The sequence below is a fragment of the Orbicella franksi genome, chromosome 8 (genome assembly GCF_964199315.1).
Source record: "Orbicella franksi chromosome 8, jaOrbFran1.1, whole genome shotgun sequence".
Taxonomy (NCBI): Eukaryota; Metazoa; Cnidaria; class Anthozoa; order Scleractinia; family Merulinidae; genus Orbicella; species Orbicella franksi.
Window position 1 is genome coordinate 4467522 of NC_138152.1, and position 27991 is coordinate 4495512.

Below are 27991 nucleotides of genomic sequence, written 5' to 3' on the forward strand. Positions count from 1 at the left end.
CATAACTTGTGAAACCCCTGCCCTTTCATATCCCTAAAGGGTCAACAAGGTACCCCTTTCGGACGGAGCCTCCTAACCTCGTTCCCAGACCTTTTCGGTTTGATAAACCTCATAAATTTAATTTCGGACGCGTTCATTCGATTAAGACTTGTCCCAAAATGAACCCATCCGAAATTTCGTCCCGAGTTGTTACAGCGCAATTGTGGATTTGATAATTGGCATTTATAACGAAGCCGTTTGAAGTGGAACACAACAATGCAAATAACTTAAACGCGTGCATATAAATCTTTGTGGTTCGGACGAGTCTCGTTCGAGATTATCAAGGCACATGTAATTGTTTACAGACTTGTTTTATTCCTGATGTCAGTTTTATACTATTCTTGCCTACCTAAGAGCTGTAAAATCTAATTAACACTATGACAAGTTCACAGTCTAAAAAAAGCGTTCATCTCATCTTCATTATAAGTTCCACATTAATCCAGCGGACACTAAAATTCACGGCCCTACGGTGTCAGGGGAAACAAGAGCCTTTTCCTACTAGGAGCAGACTGGGCCCGAGTTGTCCTGAGAGGTTGCCAAGCAACATTATGAATCACCTTGACGACAAGCAACGAGAGGAACCATGGGAGCGAAGTCCTTTCACGAGCTTGTGAGCACATTTTGATTGGATGATAAAAATCGAAGACTCGATAATTTCACGAACATTTTCCGAACCCGAGGCACTTGTTTTCCCGAGTGTTAGTGGCCATAACTTCGACTAATTTTCTCATCTCTCGAGCAGTACAAACTAAAACAGTGGGAAGTGGATACTCTTCCCACAATTAAAATTCCCTAATCAACAAATCGTTTTCTCGCGAAAAATGCACAAAAGAATTGAAAACAAACGCTAGAATAAGAATGGATGAGTGAAACCTAGCTAAATCCCGGGCGCTTCACAGAACACTGGTCCAAACACCTTCCCCGTGACTCAAGTCAGCCATTACATGTCACGCAACGCTACATACGTTGTGTGACGGTCCAGATCACGATTAACTGAGATCGTCTTGCCAAATTGACAATCGCGGAAATATTCAGGTCTGAATTCTGACTTACACTATATCTAGGTACTTAAGTACATGCTTGGCATGATGAATGCAAATAATTAAACCGTTATTAAACAACAAGTAAGAATTCTTTTCTAAACAACGCTTTCCTTCTTAAAAACTGATCCACTTCTCAAGCCACTAAATTTTACAACAATGCACTTATACAATTTGGCTTTTAAGATAAACAACAATCCCGTCTCGACTTCAGAACAATCGTCTAAATGTACTCAACTGTTCGTACCACTACACTGTTACAAACTGCTTCACATGCCTCGTTATATCTCGGTTTCTTCATCTCCGTTCTCTAATGCCTTGTTGGCATCATTGGTCAAGAAATCTAGCACGCCTTGGTCATTACTGAAGAAATCCTGCAGCAATTTTTCTCTGTCTTCAGTAACCTCTTTGCCATCTTCGATTATCTTGCGGCTTTCTTCGATGACATTACCATCTTCATCCACGACTCTGTGTTTCTCCACTATAATGACAGACTCTTCCGTGATTGGTTCAGGAGAGCTCTTCATCTTCACTGTCCTGATCTCAGAGAAAACCTCGTCTCCGTCGGAAACGGACTTATGCTCCACGCGCGGGGACAGGGAACCAGGTTCGTCACCGAACATGGCATCAGTTTCACCAACCGTGTCTAGGAACTCGGAGATGCGCCGCTGACCTGGTGCTGCGCTCTCTGTGGAAATCGTATTGGTGGTCACGCGGTGCGTCTCCACGACAACCACAGGATCTTTGGAGTAACTGCTGTAGGCCAGCTGTTTGAAGTTGTCTGCGATGTCTTCTCGTCCCATCTCACGGAGAGCTTTCTCTAAGGACGCCATGTTAGCCTCGGATTCTTCTTTGTCACGCCAGGTCTTCAAAACATCTGCTGCGCACTCGTCTGTTGAAGCGGAACTGGAGGAAAGAAACTGTTATTAGAAAAAGAAACATCTGCTTTACAAACACATTTGAATCAAATGAAGGATGGACCATATTTTTTGGAGGGGCGAGGGGGCGGTTGGGCAATTTTCTGGAGAATGCAAATTGTTTTCTCACTTTTAGGCTGTGCATGATTTTCTTGGTGGGCAATATATAGCTTGTGCAATATTTCAAAAAAAAGGACCTGCACAGTAGAAAGCGCTTGCTCGATTCCTCCCCCCCCCCCCCCCCCACCCTTGGCTCCCCTTGCACGATTTTTTTTCCAGCAGTTTTTGCTGTGCAGGAATTTTTTTTCGATAATTACCCAACCCCTCTCCTCTTCGTCACGGTCCTTTATTGGATTGTGACGAGTTGCGTGACAAACCAGGTAATGACTGCGAAGGAGACTGGGTCAACACTTACTGTCTATCGGAAATTTCTTGCAGTTCTGGGTCCGCAAATCCCAACTGCTGACCAAGCGCGATCCAATCGTATCCAACACCTTTGCCGATCAAGGTCAACAAGTCATCTACGAATGAACAATAAAAGCAGCGTTAGCATAACGGTGATAACCACACTGAAAACTAAGTAATCGAGAAAAGCTGTTGTCTTCGCTTCACAATCAAATGAAAAACAAAATGACTGGCGTGACTTTGTGCTTTATGTTGCCTGATGTGTTTTCCAGTATTTCTCCGCCTTTGCCACGACCAACATTTTTTCTCGCCCTCGCCCCGCGCTTTACGTGTTCTAACGCTTGGCACCGTGACCCGCGCTGGACACCAGCTACATTTTTTCCCGCGCTTGGAACCGGTAACATTTTTCCCGCGGTTGGCACCAGTTACATGTTTTCCCGCTTTGCCATCGGTTACATGTTTTGCCGCGCTTGGCACCGGTTACATGTTTTCCCGCTTTTGCCATCGGTTACATGTTTTCCCGCCCAGGTCACTGGTTGCGCGGATTATCGTCGCTCTGATTGGTTTGTTTATACCTACGAAGAAAGGACTTAGTTTTGTGAATTGGAAAAATTGCGCGATCGTTGAACGGCATCAAGGCCAATAACACCTCTCCCATACCAAAAGATACCGAACGATTAACCTACCAGGAAGCCGGGCAGAAGCGTCTTCCTTCTTCAAGTTCTGTGAGAAACAAAAACAAATATTGAAATTGTAGTCTACATAACCCTCTAAAGAGCATTTTGTAACCAGCGGTCGTAACGGAGTATGTATAGCCGAGAAACCAACCCTTTAATATAGTACCACCCTGATCAACAATCAGTTGTTAACTTCTCATCACCTATCGGAATAAAATAGTTTGGATGTTTTGAGGAGAAATAAGAGGCCGATCACTGTTCTTCGAACAACCGTAGGCAAGGTCAAAATAGTAACTCTCCTTACTATTTGTCTTTCAATTCCTTTAATATTTATTGGTGCTGCATTAAGACAATGTGTTCCAATGGATTGAAACCCATGTTCTCTCCACCTGACAGCTTGAAAACACATCAATAGGAAAGAGAAAGTAGTTGTTTATGCCTCACCTCTTCAGATAAATCGATGCTCAGATTGCAAATCGTACGCACGTTACCCTGGCGGTCTTTACGAGGCTCTTTGAGGAACGCCAACCGACAGGTGGGGGGCTGCGCCGGGTCTGTTACGCGAACGACCACGCTCAAACGATTCTCGCGGAAAGGAGAAAATGTCATCTGTAACGGTTCACGATTAACTGGCGTAACGTTACCCAAGCATCTGCAAAATGGAATGAAAACTAGGTTATTGAAACCAGAGGCGGACAATAGCTGCACAATCAGGTGCCATTAGCTAGAGGCTCATTTGCCCTTGACTTGGCTTCAGTCTGAGATAACCTTTCTGATTTTCCTCCCAAGAATGAATACGTTCAAACTTCATAGCTACCATTTGAATCGTGACACACAGACTTTAAAAGTCAAAACACATCATTTGACTCCATACTTAATTCCGAGTGTGAAAGTGTTAACAGACGTACAACAACAACAACAACAACACTCGTCACGCAATCTTCGTGGGGGGGGGGGGGGGGGGGGAGAGACTGTGTGACGAGCCCAAAGAGCGTCTGCGAAAGAGGATAGGACTATGTGAAGTTTATATGAAATAATTCATATATGAACTGCAGTAGTAGGTGAAAGTGAAGAATGATCATCGCAGTTAATTTTCCAATTTAAGCAATTGGAAAGAAGAAGCCTGAAAAAATCAGGGCTTCAACGGGATTCGAACCCGTGACCTCGTTCCCAATGTGTGGCTTCATAGCTCAGTTGGTAGAGCATCGCACCGGTATCGCGGAGGTCACGGGTTCGAATCCCGTTGAAGCCCTGATTTTTTCAGGCTTCTTCTTTCCAATTGCTTAAATTGGAAAATTAACTGCGATGATCATTCTTCACTTTCAGGATAGGACTATGTGAGCATGATTCAGTTGCCCTACCTGACATGCACTGGTCTTCCCTCACACACTTCCACGTCACGACTCCGCGCCACTTCCACAAAGCCAGTCTGTTGTTCCAGCGTTTTCTTCATGTTATCATCCGTGACACAGAAGATTCTAAGACGAGCCTCTGTCCCATCAGGCTTTACTTTAGCGAAGACGACAATTTTGACCAAGTACGGGACAGCGGTCAACTTTCGGTACAACAGGCGTGCGTCTGACGTCACGTTGTCTGGGTTACGGGTCTCTACGAGCCAGTATCTGTAAGAGATGAGAGTGGACAGTAGAAAGGAGTTTAATACATGAAATCTCTTCAAATTGGGAGGAAATTTTAGAATGACAGTTAGCTTGCGCAGACAAACACCGTAGAGATACTATAAGCTATGACAACGATGGTTAAGATAAGTGACAATTGTGATCGACTGAAAAATAAAAACGTGCAACAGATGCTAAACGTTGCAAGATGTAAACGTGCGAAAGATTTTGGTTTCGCCACTGATTTGCAGAAAAAGGAAACATATGGTTGCTCTGATTAGCTTAAGCTCTTGGTACCAGTCTTCGATCTCCAAAAACACAAAACCATACGCAACACGTGACTACGTCGGACCATCGTTCCAAAACGAGAAGAAAGTTAGTTGAGTCTCTTACCTTGCCGGATGGCTTGTCGTGAATGTTGCGCACTCGTTCACTACGCTCAGCGGTGTAGTGTCAGTGATGTCATGCCACTGGTACGTGGGGGCATGGGACATAGACTTTCTATTATCTCGAGGCTCGCAGCTGAGCAGTCTCAAAGAGGGTTGGATATCAACATTTTCTCCACCTGGGCTGTAGACAGGGGTGGGGATGGTTATTGTCACAGGTTTGGAGAAGGTAATGTCCTGTGGTTCAAGCGTGAGCACAGGGCTCACAGCCACCCAGTCTTCAAAGTCGTTGAATGATTCATCAGCAGGTTGAACCTAAATCAAGACAAAAAATAAGGACTGTTACCTCTCTCGACGGGAGTTTTTGGGACTTCTGATATATTGCCAGTGTGAAGTCATCATTTTCCAAAATAAAAAATTACCAATCTTTCTGAGGTTTTAGTTTCATGAGATGTAAGACCCTCTAATAACGACGTTTGCAACGTTTACGCTCGACAGGATCCTTCATTTTGTTATAAAGGACGTTTCAATTTCCAAGTTCATGCGTCGCGCGTCGCGTAGCTCAAAAGATGAGTTATCGCTCAAGTTGTTGTTGCTGGTGTTGAATGTTTATAGTGGTCAAAGTTTTGTCAACTTTCAAAACAGTTCTTGCACCAGAGGAAGTATTAATTTCAATGTGTTGGAGCTCTAGAGTAATAACTTTTCGTTTCAATAGCAAAGCTCAATGACAGATGTTTCTATTACTTTACGGACGCAATGTTGGCGCCCCTCCAAGGGGCACCAACATGGCGTTATTGAATGGTTGCGATTTTTATTTCTGATGGCGTGACAGTTAAAACCAGCCATAGTTTCTACTGAAATGGGTTGCCAACTAAAAGGGTGATGTAGCAGCACTCTTAAGGTCTCACATGAAAGGCTTGCTACCCTTTGAGAGAACAATAGAACAAACAACAGAAACAATGCACCAAGCCCCAAAACAATAACAGCTGCTAACAATGAAGAGAATTACAAGCTTACGAGAGCTGCTACAGTTCTGAACTAAAATGACAACTTTCTAACTATACAGCGACATTATGGAGAACCAAGGCTCTCACACTGACCTGCAGGGTAATTTTTGTCCCGCTCGATACAGCCCCATCAGGCACTTTTACTTGCACCTGAGGGAGGACCGATGATTTAAGGACCTCGCCACGAAGACCGACAGTGAAAGTTTCTTTCTTTAGTCGTGATATGATGGAAAACTTCTCTGGGAAGTCCTGTGTTTCAATCCGCGCGTATCTCTTGCTGGGGAAGTACCCATGGTGAATGTTCATGTCTGAGCTGTACCCATCCACGGCTGAAACAAATTATAACAACAGATGTTACTCCATCATTCAGTTGAAGACCGTTTGCCAAGAGCGGTCTGTTCCTAAATCGCTGCGTTAGTTTTTCGAAACGTCTAAGTCTTAACGGGACACAAAAAGCGCGGGAAATACACAGCGCGCGTAGCTGAAAGAGCGGGAGCCAAAAAGTGCGAGAAACAGAAAACCCGTGAAATTGAAAGAAAGCGCGGGATTTTTGCGCTGAAATTTGTATACCTATGTCACAACAACTAAAGACCAGCCAAAACCAGATCTCGTAAGCTGATTAATTAGCACTCTCAGACCAGACTAATCATTCGTTCAACTCCAAAGCCGCACAGCTCAGTTTCTGGTTATTTTGCCGCCAAGATTTTCTTCAGTTTACTCCACTTCCAAATTCTAATCCAGTCTTGTGCATTATCACACTTTGATTTTAGTTTTATGACAGCCATGACTAACCACTTAAACTTGCTAAACACTGTTTAGAAATCTCACAGATAGCAAAAGTTGTCCAGGTACCTTTCATGTCCTCAACGCAAACTTCCTGCCAATTCCAGCCTCCATCTTGAGTCCTCAACACCACCAACTCCCTCTCGCCATCCCTGAGCGCAGAATAATGTGGCAACTCCAAGTAAACCGGCTGCAGGAACTTAATTCCCGACGGGTTCACATCAAGAATCCGACAAGCTAATGCCTCGCCTTCCCACAGTGGGGGCAGCAATGAGGGTTTGTTCATTCTGGGTAAGAGAAGTTTGTAAAAATATGAAATTAACAATTTCGCTTAACCATCTAAGGCAAACGGCGTTTAAGAGGCTATGAGAATCAAGACCTGATAATCTCAAGAGATTGGACTAAATTCTCCCAAATGGATTTAAAGAAAGCTGTATGAAAATGAGTGCAGAGAATCTTGAAGCTGACCTTCAATCTCGTTCCCAGGGTCTCTTTTCTCTCGCCCTCTCTTGCTCCAGGAGGCGGGAAGAAGAGAGGTACGAGAACGAGGTCACCTGACCTCGGTACTTTCGCGATATATCGAGCCACTTTTGCAATAAACTGGATTACATTCAATTCGACAAAACCATCAAAATAACACCATACTAAGTTAAGCTAAGTTAGTAAAACACTAAAGAAACAGTAATAAACCAAAACTTAAGAAGAATGGCTAAGATTGAGGTGGATTGCAAACAAAATCCTAAGCTACTTTTACAAGGTTTGCCAGCAGCGACCTCGCCGCGACTCACCGTAACTGTTTACATATGATTCTAGTTGGCATCTGGCATGATCTTGGCGGTAGTGTGATCTTCAGTCCCGTCTGAGAGCTCTCCATCTTGCCTCCTTTAGCATCCACGAGGAAGCTTACAAGGAAATCTCCCGTCACCAGAGGCTCGTACTTCGGTACATTGTCGTCGGCCATGTCTGCCAGGCTGGACGGAAGCTCCGACTCTGTCATGATCATTTCAGAAGTCGTTATACTCTCGGACATGTTGAAGTCTGACAGACGAGAGCGGTTCAAGTCGGATGCCCTGGAGCCGGTCGGTGTTCCCTCAAAGAATGCTCCCGAATATCGAGACGAACTAAAGATTCCCGAGTCTCTGTGTGCGAGACTTGATGAGCGCTGGTCGTCATCCACCATGTCCTCCATTGTCATGAAGCGGTCATAAGATTCCTCGGCAATTGATGGATCTGAAGAACATTTCATATATTAGCGTGACTTCTAGACTCTAGATTTTGCATTGTCACGCAAAGCGTCTCTGGAGAAGCCACGCGTGACGACTTAAATGACGCCTGCATTGGAGACTACGTGATTTTAGCCTGCGGAAAATGAAGTTAAGCGGGGGCGAGAACGCAGCGCGTTACACAATTGTGAATCGAGAGGGCGAGCGAAGAGCGCGAGAAAAGGGCGACGAAACAATTTTTCGTCGCTCCTCTCTCGCGCTCTGCCCTGCTAAACCGACGGTTCTGCGGGTAACGAGAGTTCGCGAAGATCAAAAATGTATTTCATCGGAGTTGTTGTCAAATAACGGAAACCCTCTGGAAAGTAAGGCTTACAGACTGTGGTGTACATGAGATACAAGTAATTTACAATAAGACAAGGAGATTCCGTTTTGGAATGATATTGAGAAGCTGTAAAACAAACTTACGTGTAAATCACCGGAAACTCAAAATAAATAAAGGCTTGACTTTGTAGAATACGACGCCAAAAACGCCAGGAACACGCTAGTACGTGGAGATTACTGACTATGGCGCGGATGGAAACAGATTAAAGCAGGAGAAAAAATGAAAACGTGGAGCTCGTTTCTAGTCAATATCAAAGAGGCTGCTTTTACAGGCAGCCGACCAATATCTCCGATTGAATTTTATCTATGCTGTTTCAGTTCCAAAATGCTAAAACGGATGTACAAGGGTGAAAGACGCACGAAAAAAAGAAATAAACACTGACCTTCTTCAACCAATTCCAGAGCATCAAGGACTTCCTCTTCTTCTAGCTCTTCAGGCTCTGCACTGAAAACTATGTCGGACTCCGCGTCCTCTTCGCCTTCCTCTCCTTCTTCTCCCTGAATAAACAAATTAAAGGGCTACATCAGACAACCAAATACGGCAGTCACAAGAACGCGTACATGACCACAAACATCGTTCATCATTTACATATTATAAACACTATTGCAACCAGCACGAGAAGGTCCCTGAAGACCTCGTATGGCAGTTTCGCGTCCCAAAGGAATGTAAGAACAACTGAACTATCAGACAATAAACGTGCCAAAGTATTTACATAGTTCAACTTTCGATTTATTATGCAAATTTAGCGAACTTTTTACAAAAGGACTCGCCGAATAATTCTTCAATCAACTTGACAATGGCGTCATAATGAAACCGAAACGTCGGTTTTTATCGTTTATTTTCGCTCGAATCAGCACTGATAAGAATACATGTACAACCCAATTTGCACATGATTTGTAACCTGCTGCCAAGCGCGGAAAAAGTCACGTGATCACGACAAGTTTTGATTGGCTCTGAAGTCAACATTTTTTACTCTGACTGGTTGAAAAATGTTGCATGCCAGGAACGAGTTAATCACACTGAGCTTTGTAAAAGCTTGGCAAACGCCACAGATCCGACAAACACATAACAACTAGTTTGGGTCAAAGTCGTTAACAAACTCACCTGTTTTCTTCTGAGAGTAATGGTCTGTGTCACCACTGTTACTTTAGACAGGGTCTCAGTTATCGTGGTGTTCAGATTCACTCTTCGGGAGATGTATAAAGCAGTGTAACCTTCCTACACAAGAATAATCAGAAAGAGTATACGGTATAACAAAAGTAAATTCTGTCTACTTAAACCTCAAAACCAATGTTTTAATCCACTAAAAACCGGAAATGCGCAGCTAAGAAAAAACGGTGAGAGAAACTGTGTGTAAATAACCTGATAAACATGAGCGTGTAACACACTTAAACTAAAAACACACGTGTTTCGCTCGAAAGTCTGAACTGGAAGGTTACTAGCTACTACATATTTATAATCGCAAATAAGAGTCTTCTTCGGGCAAAATTATTCCCTCCAAATCGGCAAAGCTTATCGTCTTTGACTTGGCGTTGAAAAGCTCCTCAAAAAAAGATTTACCACAATCCCATGGAAAAGGCTTCATACAATCACGCGGTACTTCGCAAGTTTGATGTTCTCCCCAAAAACTGTTATCTGCATCGCAACGCAACACTCCTAACAGAATCGTAACGGAACAATCCTAACGGAAGCGTAACGCAACACTCCTAACAGAGGCATAACGCAACGATTCTAACGGAAGCGTAACGCAACACTACTAACAGAAGCGTTGCGTGACGACCAACAACACATTTGTGACAGAGAGAAACCGCGTACAAGAAGTTCATCAACTATACTCACATTAGTCATAGCGTTAGGATTAGCTCCATGTTCTAGCAGCAGATCAATAATGAGCCTGTGTCCATACTGTGCTGCCAAGTGAAGTGCTGTGTAACCGTTCCTTGTTTTGCCTTCAATCTCGGCTCCTGCTTCTATTAACAGCCTGGCCAGTTCAAAATGACCGTACACACACGCGATATGCAACGGTGTGAAGCCACTCTAATGAGAAGAACAACGGAGAGCTCGTTAACAACTTACAAATGAATAGGAAGAAATGGGATACGGGTTAGCATGTTGGGGGTAACAAGTTTCATGGTCGCTAATGCTTCTAGCAGGCTAATGTCTAGTGTCTTTACTGTAAGCGAGTTGTATTGTTGGATTTTAGACTTTTATATTAGCAAAGAAGAGCCAATTTTTATTTGGATTTGCTAACAAAACCATTATTGTTTTATTTTTTTCTCCATTCCTGAAACAAAACTTGTTACGCTTAATTTTTCGGCAACAAGGTTGTATAAGCCTAAAATGTTATTTATAAAATAACTAAGATACTACGCGCGCTCTCATTGGCCGATAGGTGTGTTTAGATGAGACTCTGTAAACATGGCTGTAAAATCTTAGATTTGCGCGTATTCTTGAGAAATATACATATATTTTTTTGTGTCTGGACAAAGTCCCCTAGACAGAGATTATTATCAAGTCTTGGTTCTCCCTCTTCAAAACAAAACTTAGGAACAGGGTTTTTTTTCCCTGCATAAGAACATAATCATTACATACCACAGTCTGAGCATTGATAGGAGCATTGTGCTTGAGCAGAAGCTTAGCCACATCAATCCTGTTTTCTCTTGCCGTCAAATGCAGCGGTGTTAAACCATTCTATAACAACCAAGACAAAACAAATATCTTACTCCAATAAAGCTATTTAATGTAAAGTGGCTTGTAGGTAAACTCTGTATCATTCTCCAGAATGAGAGAAAAATGTTGAATGTACCCAACTGGATGTGAAAAATTACTGCATATGGGTAAGTTTAGACGTCTACACGTAACTAATGCCCCCGACATTAACACATGCATAGCGAGCAGCACTTGCATACAGAGGTCATATTTGCTTCCTGTCTTGGACAATGAGAGAGAAGTGAAGTGTATGCACAATATGCTCGCCGGTCAATAACTTGACATGAATAGACCTTCTCACGGTTTCTGACGCCATCTTGCTTGGGGGGGCGGGGGCAAACACAGCAAAAATTGCAGTAAATGTATGAAAAGTTAAAAGTTCGCTGCCCAGTAAGTCGTGAGTGATTGACCTTCTGAGTATTTTATGAATTACAACGAGCAGATACCCAGCAGGAAGTTTTTTTGGATCAAATTTGAAGAACATAGATTTGCCGAGAGGCGAGGAATTGCACTTTAAATTTTTCAAACAAATGTCTCTAAATTTTCTCGCGAATTGTAACTCGGTTTTACAGACAAATAAATGGAAAATGAAAACCTTAATTGCGGCTTTTCTAGCGAGGCTTTTTCCCTCAAATATGATCAGTAAATTCTTCTACCTCGTATCTTTATATTTTGATTCATAAATACTTCGGAACTCTAATTTTTCGTGAGTTGTTGGACATTAGATTCTCCATTCTCCGGTTTGTCCCCCAAACAAGATGGTGTCAGAAAACGTGACGAGGTCGATGTATAAAGATTGTCATTTACGTTTGTAGTGACGCCTGGAAGGGCTCCGTTTTCCACCAAGTGTTCACACAGTTCCAAATGTCCTTCCTTAGCGGCCAGATGAAGAGGGCTTATACCAGTCTGATGAAAACAAAACAAACAAAACAAACTCGGTACAAGATACAAACATGACACAAGGTAAAAATGCTAAAATTGCAGACAGGCATGACCATCAGTGATTTACATTCAAAGTTGTGTTTCTCTTTGACACCGACCCTACTGAAACGTAAAAACAACGCTTATGGCAACTTTTGAAACGTCTTTCCAAAAGTTGATATAAACGTTGTTTTAACTTTTCAGTAGGGTCAGTGTCAAACACAACTTAGAATGTAAATTATTAAGGTTACCCTATACTCTACCTTACCGTGCCCAAATCCGCAATCAGCCAATCGGATTGGTTTACTGTCCTGATATGCTGAATCGATATCAAGTCACTGACCTGATATCAAGCGATATCATGGTCACTTGGCCGAATTTGGGTACGGTAAATACGTAATCGTGCCTTTTTGGAACCCTTCACATATATATCAAGCTCATTTGGTCCCACTATGGGTATTTTGGCTAGACTACGTCTCGCCAAACTACGAACCATGGCTCGACCAAACTCACCCGATATGCCACCAATGCGTACCAAAAAGGTACAACTAGGTACAAGTATAGTTTGATAGCAAGCTCTAAAAGCTTTAATTTGATTTTGAGGGTTTTGGTATCTACAGTTTAAACCGGACGCGCTACATCACTTTGGATGCGAGACACCTCTAAAGGTATACGGTAACCTTAATGACACAAGGCTCTCAGCTGTAGATTTATCAGAAAATGCATGTACACATCACAGAAAAGAAGGCACACAAAGACCAGACGTGCTTGTCTCAGCTCGTCCGTTGGAATGAACAATGCCGAATACTCTCTTACCTGTGTAGTGACATCAGGATCCATGCCTCGTCTCAGCAGAATCAATACAATGTCTATTCTGTTTTTCTTGGCTCCAATGTGCAGAGGAGTAAATCCATTCTGAACAACAACGAAACAGCATATATGAAGGTCTACATGATTGATCATTGCAGTTATACACACAACTTAATCAGTTGTGAAATTAAAGTGTGATAAAAAATTCAGGTTGAACCCACGACCTCTGCGATACCGGTGCAGTGCTCTTCCAACTGAGCTATCAAGCCAACTGAGGGCTGATCACATCGTGAATTCGTAATATAACCGAAAACAACAGTCTGTCAGCCACATCAATCCGTAAGCCAGTGTTGCAGAAAGCAGCGGAAATCGAGCCTTATTTATCCACTTAAATAAATGCACTTTTTTTCTGTTTACTTCACGGTGGTGCAAGCAACAACAATTTCTTTCAAGGAATCAAACGATGAAAGGTTTACCTTTGCCATTGCGTTAGGATTGGCATTGTTTTCCAACAGGAAAGTAGCGACTTTATCATTGTTGTAGTGAGTTGCCACGTGTAGAGGAGTGAGTCCGTGCTAAAGTAAAACCAGAAATCTCACTATTAATTTTACAAATTCATTTTAAAACCTAGGTAAGACAGGTACAGTTAAGTCGGCATACGAGCCAAGTGGCCCATCAAGCTGGGGCTTATCCCAGTTTCTGTAGCATGAAGCGACCGGAAGTATTTCTACTCCCCCCTGGATGGGATGCTAGTACGTCGCAGGGTTACCCCCATCATTAAATTTGCCAGTACCCATTTGTACACCTAGGTGGAGAGAGAGGCACTGTGACAGTAAAGTGTCTTGCCCAAGAACACAAAACAATGTCCCTGGCCAGGGCTCGAACCTAGACCACTCGATCCGAGCGACTAGGAGTATTTCTACTCCCCCCTGGATGGGATGCCAGTACATTGCAGGGTTACCCCCATCATTAAATTTGTCAGTACCCATTTATACACCTGGGTGGAGAGAGGCACTGTGAGAGTAAAGTGTCTTGCCCAAGAACACAACACAATGTCCCTGGCCGGGCTTGAACCCAGACCACTCGATCCAGAGACAAGTGCACCAACCATGAGGCCACTGCACCTCCACAAGGCAGCCATAAACTTGCTACTAATTATACCAACACACAAAAGTTCACTGACCTTTCCCTCTGGGTCAGGGTTATCGTAATACTTCAGTAAGATTTCCACAATCCTGACATGACCATTTCTTGCAGCTTCATGAAGAGGAGTGAATCCTTTCTGTAAAATAGAAATAAAACAACATTTGTAGGAACACAACATATTGATAATTCTTACACCATCTGTTAGCTGGACTAGTTAGACTGTTTTTCAAGACTAGTAATATATCGAACATGAAAGGCTGTGTTTGACCACGTTTCCAAACAACAAGAAGACGGTTGAAAACACAACGTGTCTACAGCAGAGAATATTTGACAAAATTCAAGGTGTTTGGTAATGTGGTAAAATACTGTCGTGATTGTTTGATGTATCTTCTCAATTGAAACTAAAATTAAGGAGAAAACGGAGAAATAAAATTGTAAAAATCTATGCTACTTAAGATCAGATATCCAGACACCATCACAGTCATGATTTCCTTTGTTTAACTTGATGAATCATTATTGAGTTTGAGAATTAGGCTTGATTTCCGCCACTCTCTAGGGTCCACAAGCGCAAACTCATTCCCCGAAACAGCAGCTGGTAATCAAGCCTATTCGAGAATTTGAGTGTCGTAAATCTCAAACCATAGAAAAACCAAAGCCAAAGCAAAGTAATTGCCAGATTACTTTGGACAGTCAATTGAAATACACTTTATCAAGTAATTTCCCATAAAGAAATAAGAAGACAAGACAGCAAGCCACAGGATGGCCAACATACCTTGGACAGCTCTGTAACAGAAGCCCCATGTTCCAGAAGAATTTCCACCAGCTGTTCATTACCATCTCTGGCAGCAATGTGCAAAGGTGTGCACTTGTTCTAAACAAAAAGAAATAGTTTCAAAAACATATTAACATATTGTTGTAAGGTACAGCAATCAGACTACCATCTGTAGTATGAAGTGACTAGAATTATTAGTCCTCTTGGCTCCTCTCAGGGTGGGATTCTAGTAAGTCAACCACAGCTTTTTGTCCCATTGCACTTTCCACAGCCCTCAAGATTCTTTAATGTGGAGTTTCAGAACATATCCATATCCAACACAACAGGAAGATCATTGAAAATCTCCAGGGGGAGCCAAAAGGGGTTTTAAATACAAATCTTTCACATGTAGATACTGACAGTGAACCAGAATTTCCAGGGGTTGGTGGGCGGGGTGCAATCAAACCAAAAAAACACTTTTATTGGTAGAGGTATGAATATTTTGGGGTAAAACATAGCTGTAACAAAAACCTTGATCTTGTTAGCTTTTGTTGTCAGGCTCAACCCAAGCTTTTAATGATTCACAATAAAGTAGACATTAAGCTTTAAGACTCATAACTGAAATGAGTTGTGGGCGAACCTTATCAATAGCATCAGTGGATGCTCCATGGTCCAGAAGAAGATTCACCATCTCCACATTCTTTGTTCTGACCGCAATGTGTAGTGGAGTCTCACGATCCTGAAAGAAAGAGAACATGTCAATTCCTGTCTCTAGCTCAAAATGTCAATTCTCTCTACTGATTGCCATATAATTCTTCCCATTTTACTTCTGAGAATTTGGTTATAAATGAAGATGACATCCTTTAGACATGACTTAAATTGCTTATTTGTCATCATCTTTATTGGATGACTTTTCAATATCATCATTCACATCTCCATCACTGTTCTGTAAATGAACAGAAGTCTGATCCACAAGCTATCATTGAGGGCCCCCCAGGGGTTTTTGTAAAACAAAGGAACACAGTCACTCATTTCAAGGGAACAAGGGATATTTTTGGGATTAATTTGTAGGAATAAGGGATATCTCTACTTTTAAAGAGAACTTTGGCAAAAAAATGTAGGGAACAAGGGAACATGTTCTCCCCTCCTCTGGGAGACCTTCATCATTGCTTATATGTAGACATGATGTATAATGCATTATAAAACACCAAGCTTTCACCACAGAAGTTCTAACCTGTGTTTTGGCATCCACCGATGCACCATTCCTTAGCAACAGTCGTACAATTGTTATCTGTCGTCTGCGACAGGCAATATGTAAAGCAGTTTCACCTCTCTAAATAACAAGCAGATTAAACAGTTTTAAATTAATGAAATAAATATTTCAAACAGCGTAAATAGTTGCTCAATTTCACAGATTTGGTAACAAAAGTATAAAATTTAAAACAAAGGCAGTAGACTGCCATAATGAAAGCAAACAATCTACTCTACACATGTAAAATTCATATGACTGAAAATAATGTATTAGACATCTAAATATTATACCTTGACATTTTCATTTAAGGGATTTAAGGGGACTACATGTTGGGTGAAAAACAGGGCAAACAACTTCAGGTGACTGAATTGGATAAACTCAAGATTCCTATTTCTCTGTTTAAAGTCATGGCTATTTTTCAATATTTTATCGCACACTGTAAAACTATATAGTAACATGTTTTGTTTTAAGGTTCATAAGGCATTTAATAACATAGTAGAGGCTGTCCAATGCATTGTACTACATTCAAAAATCTAAATTGTTGTTCTTAAATAAACAACATTAGGCAAATTGTATAAGGGTTGTTTAAAAAGCCATGTGCTCCTTTGTTTAAATTGAACAAAGACTATTAATTTGGCTCAAGTCAAAAGCTGAATAAACTATTCTGAAAGCTATTCAACTAACACATTACACCCACACCTGACATATTTTCAATGAGTATGACAAAAAAAAACAAACAAACAAGAATAAAATGCACAGTTTTACTTTTCATTGCTGTGAAGAAAAAAGAAACATACCACATTGGTGATGTCAGGAGAGCCACCATGTTGTAACAGGATAAGAACTAAGGTGACATTTCCATAATAGGTTGCTACGTGCATAGGAGTTTGTCCACCCTGACACAAGAAGATAGGAAGAAAGCACATTAAAAAAACTTCTTGTTTAGAAAAAAAAAAGGTCAAATCAATTAGAAATTATTATTAACAATACGCTATCTGCAGGGTACATTTTGCTACATAATATTATACAGTTAATATTAACATTTCATAAAAACCAAAATTATACAAAGATGTTTCAGAGCATATTGGTATAGCACTTCACTGCTAAATTTATCTCGACTGATAGTTTTTCTGAAACTTTCAGAACCTCTCATGTTCACATATAAAGTGAATAAAGTAAATCTTGTTCTTCAAGGAACTTTCTGAGGTTAAAATGTTTTTAACACGTGATGTTTCAGGCAGTTTAACTGCTCTTCTTCAGGTACTGTAGCTCTAGCATTTTAAAAACATTTTAAACTTTTCTCCCATTTTCAACAAGTTTTACTTTTATTTACTTATTTTATAAATTTATCTCAGTGTTCCTGATGATTATTTGCTATTGTTCTTTCTGCCTCATTACTGGTTAGTTTAAATAGGTTACATTCACAAAGATTTGAATGTATAAAGAATCATTTTATGGCAATTATACAACACCTATCATTCTGTAAATCTTTGCTATATATTCACTATGGCTGATGATGATATTTGAAACATCAAAACATGTTCCAAATCTTACAAAGCATTTTGTGATTTTTTTTCCAAAAAAATAATTATGAATAACATTTCTTTAAGTATCACGTTTAGAAATGAATTCTTATTCCATGTCAGCAGGTTTATTTAAACAACCATCAGGAGAGACAATTCACCTCATTAGCTGAGTGAACATTTGCACCATATTTTAACAGCAGCTGGATGACTTGTTCCCGGTTTTTCTTGCAGGCGACGTGAAGAGGAGTAAATCCATTCTGTTGGAAAACATGAATCAATGTCACCTCACACTAAAGAATTACTAAAATGCATTAATTAAAAGTTTTTTAATCTTTGCTATTTCTTGGAGTTTAGATTTTTACTTCAATCTGTACATGCATGGACAACTCACAAATTTGCAAAATTGTAACACCCCAAATGAAAGAATGGAAAAAGGATTTCACTGCAACAAGGAGAAAACTATCTTTCACTTCCATGTACATATATTTTAAAACAACAATATTCAATTTGAAAGGTAGACAAGTATATTTTCACATACATCAAGTTATAAGTTTTGGATCACAGATAACATTAGATCAGAGCAATTATTATAACAAAGAAACGAGCAATTATTCTGAATGATTCTGAGATCTCACAAAAACACTCAGCATCACTTCTTAAAGAATCATTGAACAAGAACAGTTCAAGACTTCATAAACCTTCACAACATTCTTGTTGATTAACCTTACCCTGGCTCGAGCGTCAGTGTCTGCTCCACGATTCAGTAACAGCTCAGCAATATCCACATGGCCATAATGTGCTGCGATGTGAAGAGGCGTGAGGCCATTCTTTGAAAGCAAGAGGAAACGTTGTATTAAATTTTGTCAACAAACACCAAGACAAGCTATTTCTTCCAAAAAGCCTATACAAACCATATGCATATTCAGAAAGAGACAAAAGCGACTTGTAGGAGCCTGTACAAAATTGTGAGTATCTTGATCCGATGTGGTTGAGTCAAAACTACAAAGAGTGGAGACAAACGGCTTGCCAATTGTGTTTTATCAGTCTATTTTTTAACACAAACAGTGTAAAGAGCACTTTAACTTTGTCTGTCAATACAAACAATGCATGTATTTCAAATGTACATGCTACTTGTATCACATTACTAGGGATATCAGTGACATTAACTCCAGAATGTTTTTACCTTCATGGATGATCATAACAAAACAGTGTGTGTGTGTGTGTGTTACACACACACAAAAAACAAAACAGAAAAAAAACAAAAAACAAAAAAACAGATTAGAAATATTAGTTTCAGGCCAATGAGTCCAATACAACCTGTGCCAGCACTTAGCTAAGGAGTTAAAAAAGAACTAAAACTGATGGAAATGTTCTTCTACATGTACAGTTCACTGATCATGTGTTCTTACAGTTGCAACAGCATTAACCGGAGCCTTGCTGTCGATGAGCAGCCCAGATGTGCTGAGGTGATTTCCTTGGCAAGACATATGTAGAGGAGTAAGACCATGCTGAAAAAAAAATATCAACATTAACTCACAAGTTCATACAATAATAAACCTCGGCTATGATATCTCCTTACTTGTTCCCTAGTTTAGTTCTAGTTCTGAGAATTTGGCAGTACATCCAGACAATATGCTCTAGTTGATGATTTTCTTTATTCTCATAACCTGACTGCTTGACTATGTGCTGATATTGTAAGGAGAAATGAGAAGTTGGTCACCTACCTTAGTTCTAGCTGTTATTGATGCCTTCTTATTTACAAGGTATTCCACCACCTTGTCATGTCCATCTCTTGCTGCACAGTGAAGAGGTGTTAGACCATCCTATGGAATAACAAACAAACACATCAAATCAACAGAACTTAGGAATGGACCATTATGTTTTGGAAGGGGGTAGGGTTGGGCAGTTTTCTGGGGCATGAAATTTTTTTCTCACCTTTAGGTTGTGCATGATTGTTTTTTGGTGTGCAATAGCTTGTGCAAGAATGTTTTTTTAACATCAAGAATACAGTAGGACCAGGACAGTAAAAAGCACTTACTCCATTTTTTCTCCCATGGCTCCTCTTGCACAATATTTTTTCAGCCATTTTGCTGTGCAGGACTGTTTTGGGGGAAATTACCCAACACATCTCCCTCCTCCCCTCAAAAACATAATAGTCCATCCCTTACAATCCGTTTTAGTAACAGCCAATATAAAGTTGATCAACCCAGCCAACCAAGAAATAACCTGGTAGATTATAACAGCCCACAAATTAAATTAAACCTATTAATTATTAATATAATATTCTCTTTTTAAGTATCAAAATTGCACCAAAGACTAATTTTCTCAGATAAGCATCATAATTCAACTGACCTTGTTGGGTATGTCCACTTTTGAACCCTTCTCTACAAGCAGGGTCACAATGTTGAGATTGCCATATTTTGCAGCAACATGAAGTGGTGCAATGACATAATTCTGTGGAGAAAAAAGAATTGTTTCTTTCACAGAACTACAGAGTTTTTTGCATAATCAGGCACCAACACAACTTTAAATATATATTTCCTGTCCACTTGCGGGGAATGACATTGATTAAAGTGAACCTGGGAGAACTCACAAACTCGAACAAATGACAAAACGACAAAATTCTGCCACTCAAATTTTATTAAATACGGTGAATCATGTGAAAAAATTAACCATTTTGATGCCTTAGGACATTTTGCTAGCATACATACAGTATAAAAACAATAATCTGGCAGATATCTAGATGTCTTTAGACGTACTACTGTACCTTAGTTTTGTAGTCAATAGTAGCTCCATGTTGAATTAGCACTCCTGCAACATTTTGGTTTCCATACTTAGCAGCGATATGAAGTGGAGTAAAACCATTCTGTAAAAAAAATATATATCATTTAAATTTTATGCATTGCTTCAATATAAATTGTAGGAATATCAATTTTACAAAATTTAGTTTGACAAGAATATCAGAAATGTTCACAGGCTTACTGGAGCTTCAATATCGGGCTTGTGATCCTTCTGAAGCAGAAGCTTGGCTGCCTTGGCAAAGTCCTTCCTGGCTGCGGTATGAAGAGAACGATAACCTTTCTGCAAAAAAGAAAAAAAGAGAAAAGAAATGAAAAAATAAAATTCTGAAGAAAATCATTGGCAAATGTATTTGAACAAAGTGTAGTTATAGAAAATATCCCCTCCCCCACCCCTCTGGAAATCCAATTAAGCTTCATACATTTCTTAATATTCTTTGGTCTTACTGAGCCCCCCGCCCCCAGGAAATTCCAATCCCTTCTGTGCCCGGGGGAGTATGGATATTTTCTGGAGCTGCCATGTACAATGGGGTAAAGGCATTCTGTAACAAAATGTGATAAACACTGTACTGACTCACACACAAACGTTGTGTTCTTTAAATTCCTTGGTCTTGCTAAACCTCCTGCCCCCCAGGAAATTCCAATCCCTTCTATTGGGGGGAGTATGGATATTGTCTGGAACAGTACAATGTAAGATTTTATCATGTTTCTAAAAGCACTTAATTCCAGCTAATTCAGTATGGTGTAAAAATCTGTCACAATCGAAGAAACTTTTAAAGACTGTTCTGTGAATGATGGAAGCACCACTCTCATTTTCTTTTCCCAGGGTTAAGAATAAAAATTAACAGCGAGGGAGTATATTAAGTTGTTAAAGACATAAAAGCTGCAGCCTTAACAGCACAAAGTTTACACATTCAGAATCAGATAGAAAGTGATAAGAAAGTAAAACATTCTTACTCTGGAATCATGATGAAGAAGTGCTGCTACAACTTTTTCATGTCCTTGTTGAACAGCGACATCAATTGGAGTAAAACCATCCTGCAAGAGAACAATGAATAAAGTTGATTTCTGCTTCTGTGTTAGATCCCCAAGATTCTTAATTCCACCAATGGCACATTGATCAGCAGCAATATTACTTGAAATTTTATGGATAACAGACAGTAAAGCACTGTCCAGTAAAGGGTAAGTTGACACCTTGCATCATGGAATTATTTCCTCAGGTGATGTGATCATCAAACAGGTAATACACACATCAACAGACAAGTCAAAGCAGTCTTTTTGGAAGAGTCTGTAATTATTATAGAACCTGCATTGTGATTTTCTCGCTAACCAGCCGAGGAGGCTAAATTACATGTATGCTGATTTAAAACTGAACTGATCACTAACCTCAGTAGTACATTGTTGATTTGCTCCCTTGTTAAGAAGTGTTCTCACGACGTCGACATGCCCTTCCTGAGCTGCCATGTACAATGGCGTAAAGCCATTCTGTAACAAAATATAATATCACCATCAACATCATCATCATCATCATCAAATTCATCATCATCAGTCCTCATCACGCCATCGGACACATAAGGCCTTAAATATGCTATACACTGACTCAATAACACAAACTTTGCATGCGACATGTCTGCTGGATCACAACATGAATTCAAATGAATACATCTCTACTCAAACAAAACAATAATTTTGTAAGCATTATGTAGTTCTACAGGTTGTTACCTGAGCTTTAGAGTTTACAGAGGCACCAGATTCCAGTAACACATCTACTGCCGCTTTTTGCCCAGCAAGTGAAGCAATGTGAAGTGCTGTGTTGCCCTTTTTGGTGGTAAAGTTCACCCCTGCTCCACGCCTTAAAAGCTCTTGGACAACCTCAACATGCCCCTCCTTAGATGACAAGTGAAGTGCGTTAAGGCCATTCTGTTGAAAAAAAGAAACACAGTTCATCAACACCACAAATCATAACTGATCTACGATTCCTATTTCAACAAAAATTCGACCAGCAAGAAAGGTGGAGTTGAAAGTAGGCTACTTTTTATTTTATTAATTAAAAATTGACCTTGAGAATCTAAGCAAGACCTAAGGAATTGGTCAAAGGAGACTGAACAAGTATGGTTATTCTTTTCTCTTGTTTTGTGACATCCTCTACATGTAGGAGTGCTATCAAGATTTATTTTAAGACATCAGAAGTAGCCTAAAGGACGTCGGAGAACAAACAGTTACATGAACTCATCCTCTTTCAGTTTTACTTTGACTAGCCAGTTCAAAAACAAAAAGCCATCAAAAAGTTGGCAAAAATACTATCAAAATTTAACAAAGAATTTTGTAGCAGCAATGGTATGATGAGCAGACTGTAAATGTCCTCTTTCTGTTTGACATTTTATAGCTTTGATACCATCTGTGAAGTAAACAAAATGTTATCACTTACGGCATTGCATGTGTGAATGTCTCCTTCCTCGGTTAGAAAAGATTTAACCTTTTCAAGATTCCCAGCTCTTGCTGCTCTCAAAAATGCAACATCAACCTGGTGACAAAGGGCAAAACAACTGTTACAAAAATGGCTACAGCAAGCAATATATACTTTACAGAGAAGCCAGCCTTAATCAACAAGATTGCTAATATTTTGCAAGAAGATACCTCCTGTTGAGCTACAAAAGTGGCCATATGCCAAGCAGAATGAGAAAGCTACACTGATTTGACCAGAAAATTGCACTAAATGTCCAAATTCCTCCTTGTCTTCTTATCCACTCCAATCTTCAAATTGCCCAAAATAGGATAGGTGTGAAACTAAACAGTATATTTAAGTTTTTTACTTCTTATTCAGAAGACTTGGTAACCTGTCAGAGAGGCCGGAAGGTAAAGTCGGTATCCAGGGAGACTCCCAGATACAGTACAGTAATCTACGAGAGTTGCAAGTTATGGCTTTATACTAAGGTACTGGCCAAATTCGTTCATTTCACAAGTCTACGTACTCTAAGAAATTGCAGATTTCATTAACAAAATAAAGAGCACTTCAATTCCAAATAAGTTTCATAATGCAAACACTTATTTGTGATGCCGCCAGTGCCTTACTTCTTTAACTTATAATATCAGTCACCCTCAATAATTTTATTGTTATCACTATATTCTGATCCAAGCAAAATAAGTTAACAGCTAGCAATTTAAGTGCAAGACATATACACTGAATGAGATTTCAAGAATGCATTTTCTTTTAGTAACTTTTATGGCTTTCCATAATATTTATCCATATTGTCCAAACATGCATTTTTCTATTCCACCTATGAAACCATTGATTAGAATTAGGTAATTCAACAGCAATTATAATCAAAGAACGCAACACATAAGTACACTGGCACAATTTATGTGCTGAATGCTAACTCATTGGTGGAATATAAAAGTGATATGACATCAGGATGCTGTCTTGCTAATAGTACAGTTTATGTACCATGGCTGCAGAAAAAAGGTTAAGGCATCCCACTGATAATTATTATTAACATATTAAATATATAGTGCTATAAAGTAAAATTTACATGGTATGTTAGAAATGTGAAGTAAAGGAGACAAAAGTAATCAAAATAATTATCATAGCACTAGCAAATAACCATCGAAAATGTAAATGTATTTAACACAACATCACCCTTCTACAAATCACAACTAAAAAAGTGCAATCCCTTGTAATGAAACACTTGCCGAGGTTGAAATGACTAAAATCAACAGGAATGCATATTATTTATATAATATAACTTCCTTCTGATTGATTCAATGTAAACAAACATACTGAGCAGTTTCAATTATTCTTGCCTGAGGATAATAAATTTCTCTCCCATTCAAAAGCAAACATCAAGAAGCCTTCTTAAATGCCATTTAGTTGGCTTCAACCAGAACATCTGTCTCTGCCATGATGAAAAAATAGTCCTCTTACAACTAATTAGCTACTGTACATAACTTTATTGTGAAAAAGAAAACCTGAGGGGTCTAGGCATTATCAACAAGAATTACCAAACTACCACTACTGTAGTTCTTATTTGCATGAAATGTTTCCATAATTATGAATAATAATTTGGTCGTCAGAAAAGTAAACATCTTGAACACTACATGAAGGATTCAACTGTTAGTTACAAAAGCTGAGAACAGTACCAAGTTCTTTCGAGATAATACTTGAAGTTACATTTAAGCCGAAATAGCAAACAAAATAGAAATAAGAAATCCAAATTTCACAAATGCAGCACGAAAATTACTTCAAAATTATAGAAAACAGACAACTGTAGAAGAAAGTAAACAAGATTGTAGATAAGCTAGCGAGGAAACTATTCTAGAGAAAAACAAACCCAAATTTGCGTGACAAAAAAATCGTTCGAACGTCTGTTTGTATCGATTTCACGGGCGTAACGTAGATGGCTCGTTCGAGTAACCTAATCGGAAGATACAAAGAAAGATATATAAAGAACTTTTTCAACGTTAAATTAAAGGCTCGAGTGTGATTTTGGAATTCAAGGTAGGTGGCTCCATTACTCATCAATATGAGTTTACGAGAATGAGTAGCGAAGCGTATTAAAACAAAACCATAATCTCGATTAAGCGGTCGAAACTCATCAACAACTCTGATTTAAACAATAGCCTGTTAACCCTACCTAGGAAGTAAAAGCACATGCTGTCGGGCAATTCTAATCGAATATCTGAGTTCTTTTCCAAGGTTTTAAATTGAAGTTTACCAAAATAGCCCACGCCAAGTCATTACCATCGATTAAGAGATCTTATCCGTGATAAACGTGGCATGGCCCTTGTGAATTCAAGTAAGCCAATTCAAACGAACGTATTGGATACAGAATTCATAAAATTCAGCGGGTACTGTTTTTCTTTGGGAAAAGCATGGTATGTAATTCAAATAAAATTTAAGTTTACACTATAGAAGGTGTGGTGACTTCACACCTATTAACACACGCCCCCACTTTTGGATTAGACCGGGAAGATTTTTTTTTTTCGGAATAATAATTATATGCGCATTTTGAAAACCCAAACACAGCGCGAAGCTTAGAGTGACAAAATTTAAGTTGTAATGAAGTAATTTGGGAAACATAACGTTGACAAGAGATCCGCTGTAACAGCATCCGTGTTCTGTCAACCCATGAACAAATCTACATCGCCGAAACGACGAACTTTGTGACAATCAGATTGCTACATCCATCAGCCCTCCATAAATCATATACATGCATGTAAATAGCCGACTAAATTATTGAATGCAAAATAAAGAATTGAAACCACATAAGCCTATTCAACGATTGTGACTTCCAAATGTAATTATTTCATGCGAACTGGAGAAGTGGAACACCCTTAAACCGAAATCAATGCGCTTTAGAACGTGCAATGGAAAACTCCAGAAACTACGACCAAGCATGAATACGCGTGAATTTCATAAACCAACACAGGAAACCGTGGTCCGTTTCAGACAACAAACGAGGAGGGATATATTTTTTGCATTTTGTGAATTTGCCGAGGTGAAGTAAATCGTTTTGATGGCGCTTGACGTATAACACACGCATATAACAACGGAAAACGGCTCGAGTAAAACGACGCTATTCACCGAGAGTTGTGCGTGACATGATTTTCTGAAAGAAACAACAAAACAGAATTCCAGCCAAGACTACAGTTTATAGAAACAACAAAGATGATTTTGCTGACTTCGAGAGTAAATCGACTAGACACATTAAAATGTCCATCGAAAAAATATGGCAGACGAGGACGGACGGAAAACCAGGGCAAGGTTAAGACCCTACTGATCAAAGGAGTAAAAGCGCGCCATAAGCCTACTTCGTCTTACCTGATTCAAAGTTGCTCCTGTTTTATCTTTGCCGTTCATTTTAGAAAATGACCCTCAGTTCTGAATGGCAAATCAGCCCCAGACCAAGTGCAGTGCTACAGATTTTTGTAGCTACGTAAAGGCGAAAACGCCTTGAAATAAAACTTTTGCTTGGATCACGAGCAAGGACAAGCTTGAATACAGCGACGCCTCGCTGGATGGACACAAGTACGCATGCTCCAATTTTGTGCGCAAACGCGCGCGGCTCACGCGTGACTCGTGGCACAAACGCCACGTGCTTTCCTGTTTACGAGTTCACACGCGTGCGACATAATACGGCGATTTCAAAGCAGTATAAGACATTTCGTAAAGTAAAAATTTCGTGAAATCTGTTGGAACTCCAATAAGCATGGAAGAGAAGACAGCATCCGTGAACCTATGCACACAGACAACCTTTGTTAGGCGATTACAGTACTACTTTCATTCGGATCAACCGGAGCGTAACAGTACTCATGGATTGGTTACAGACGGATAAAATGTAAACAAACCATATGTCCGACTGAAGACTAATAACAACGGAAGCTTAGAAGAAATTTGAGCTGTAACCTTAGCAAAGCATTACATTAAAATTACCCTTTAGGGTAAAATGCCAGTGGCAAATGCAAGGGGGGGGGGGGAGGAGAAGCTATCCCCCCACGTGTGGTTAATCTCTAGAGGGATCATATATACCATGACCTTCTGCCAGAGGTACATTACAGACCAAAACAAAGGATTTTCTATCTCCTTTTTCAAAGTTGATCTTTTTGTTTTGAAGAACAATTTCCTTCGGCCAGTGTCAAAATAACAAGCTAAACAAATAAATGATTATTCGGGATACGCGAGGGCAGGCTGGGGTGTCTGCTCGGTGAGATTCTGACAAAATTCATATCCTATTGCAAACTGCGCTAGAAAAGCAAAATTCGATCACTGCATTTCAATCCAAGACAAATATAAAATCATGCCTTTCAGAACGAGAAAAACAATGGGCAGGCTTAAAATATCGACAAAAGTCTTGTAAACATGCTTTCGAGTGTCTTGCACATTTCAGTTACCGTATGCAAATACCGTTTACGTTTAAGTCCTAAATGTTGAGTGTAGACATAAATAAATTTTTCATCTTGTATGCGTAATTCATATTTTATCAACACGGTAGAAGTTATTAAAATGGAAACAACGAAAGCGCATTTTATAGAGAACAACTTCTCGATTTCAGACTGCTTGACTTATTAGCATGACTTAGAGACGGTGGTGTTAATTGGAGGTCTTTACCCGTCCTTACAGTTTCATGTTAAGTTCGTTTAGGGCTTCAGAGGCTTATGGCCTTTTAAAACTATCCTGTTTTTCTCAGTTTTTTTGAGCAAATAAAGTAGGATAATAATAATATGCTGGGTTTTACAAAAGAATTCACTCACCACAATATCCTTCATGCCGACTGTAAGCAAAACAACAAGCTTCGTGGAATTCTTCGCATCACTAACATTCACACAAGATAAACACGCCACTTGCCGTACAAAGCATGCCAGCCATTAGCAGCGAAGTCTACAGCGACAACATGTCCTTAAAGAAACACAGCTCCGTCTGTAGCAGGAAAGACTACTGGAAAGAATAAATTAATGTCGAAATCATTCACCGCGTGCAGTTGTGAAATAGAATATGCCCGCGTTAGGCTGCAACAGAACACTCAGGGTTGGGCGATACACGGGGACACGGCTGTCTAATTGAATGCAATTCTTTCAACGCATTAATCATTTATCGCAAATATTGTTT

At 39.8% G+C, this 27991-nt stretch overlaps 1 protein-coding gene across 2 annotated transcripts; it reads right to left on the reverse strand.

The window, feature by feature from the left end:
- Positions 1–333: 333 nt before the first annotated feature.
- Positions 334–27884, reverse strand: LOC145495431 (uncharacterized). 2 transcript variants are annotated; one of them, XM_081475041.1, is made up of 33 exons: positions 27637–27884; positions 22817–22912; positions 22111–22308; positions 21775–21873; positions 21346–21426; positions 20573–20671; positions 20358–20456; positions 19943–20044; positions 19315–19413; positions 19000–19098; positions 18319–18417; positions 17749–17847; positions 16862–16960; positions 16047–16145; positions 15453–15551; positions 14834–14932; positions 14099–14197; positions 13392–13490; positions 12922–13020; positions 11992–12090; positions 11068–11166; positions 10315–10512; positions 9580–9693; positions 8858–8972; positions 7659–8100; positions 6940–7157; positions 6181–6416; positions 5088–5395; positions 4440–4700; positions 3523–3730; positions 3088–3124; positions 2412–2517; positions 334–1985 (listed from the first exon to the last, which is right to left on the reverse strand). In XM_081475041.1, exons 1-33 carry the CDS (start codon positions 27649–27651, stop codon positions 1361–1363), a joined length of 4944 nt encoding a protein of 1647 aa, XP_081331167.1. In that variant the 5' UTR covers positions 27652–27884; the 3' UTR covers positions 334–1360. The 2 variants fall into 2 exon arrangements, with proteins under 2 accessions (XP_081331167.1, XP_081331166.1); XM_081475040.1 differs by lacking the exon at positions 27637–27884 and adding an exon at positions 26207–26416.
- Positions 27885–27991: the final 107 nt, after the last annotated feature.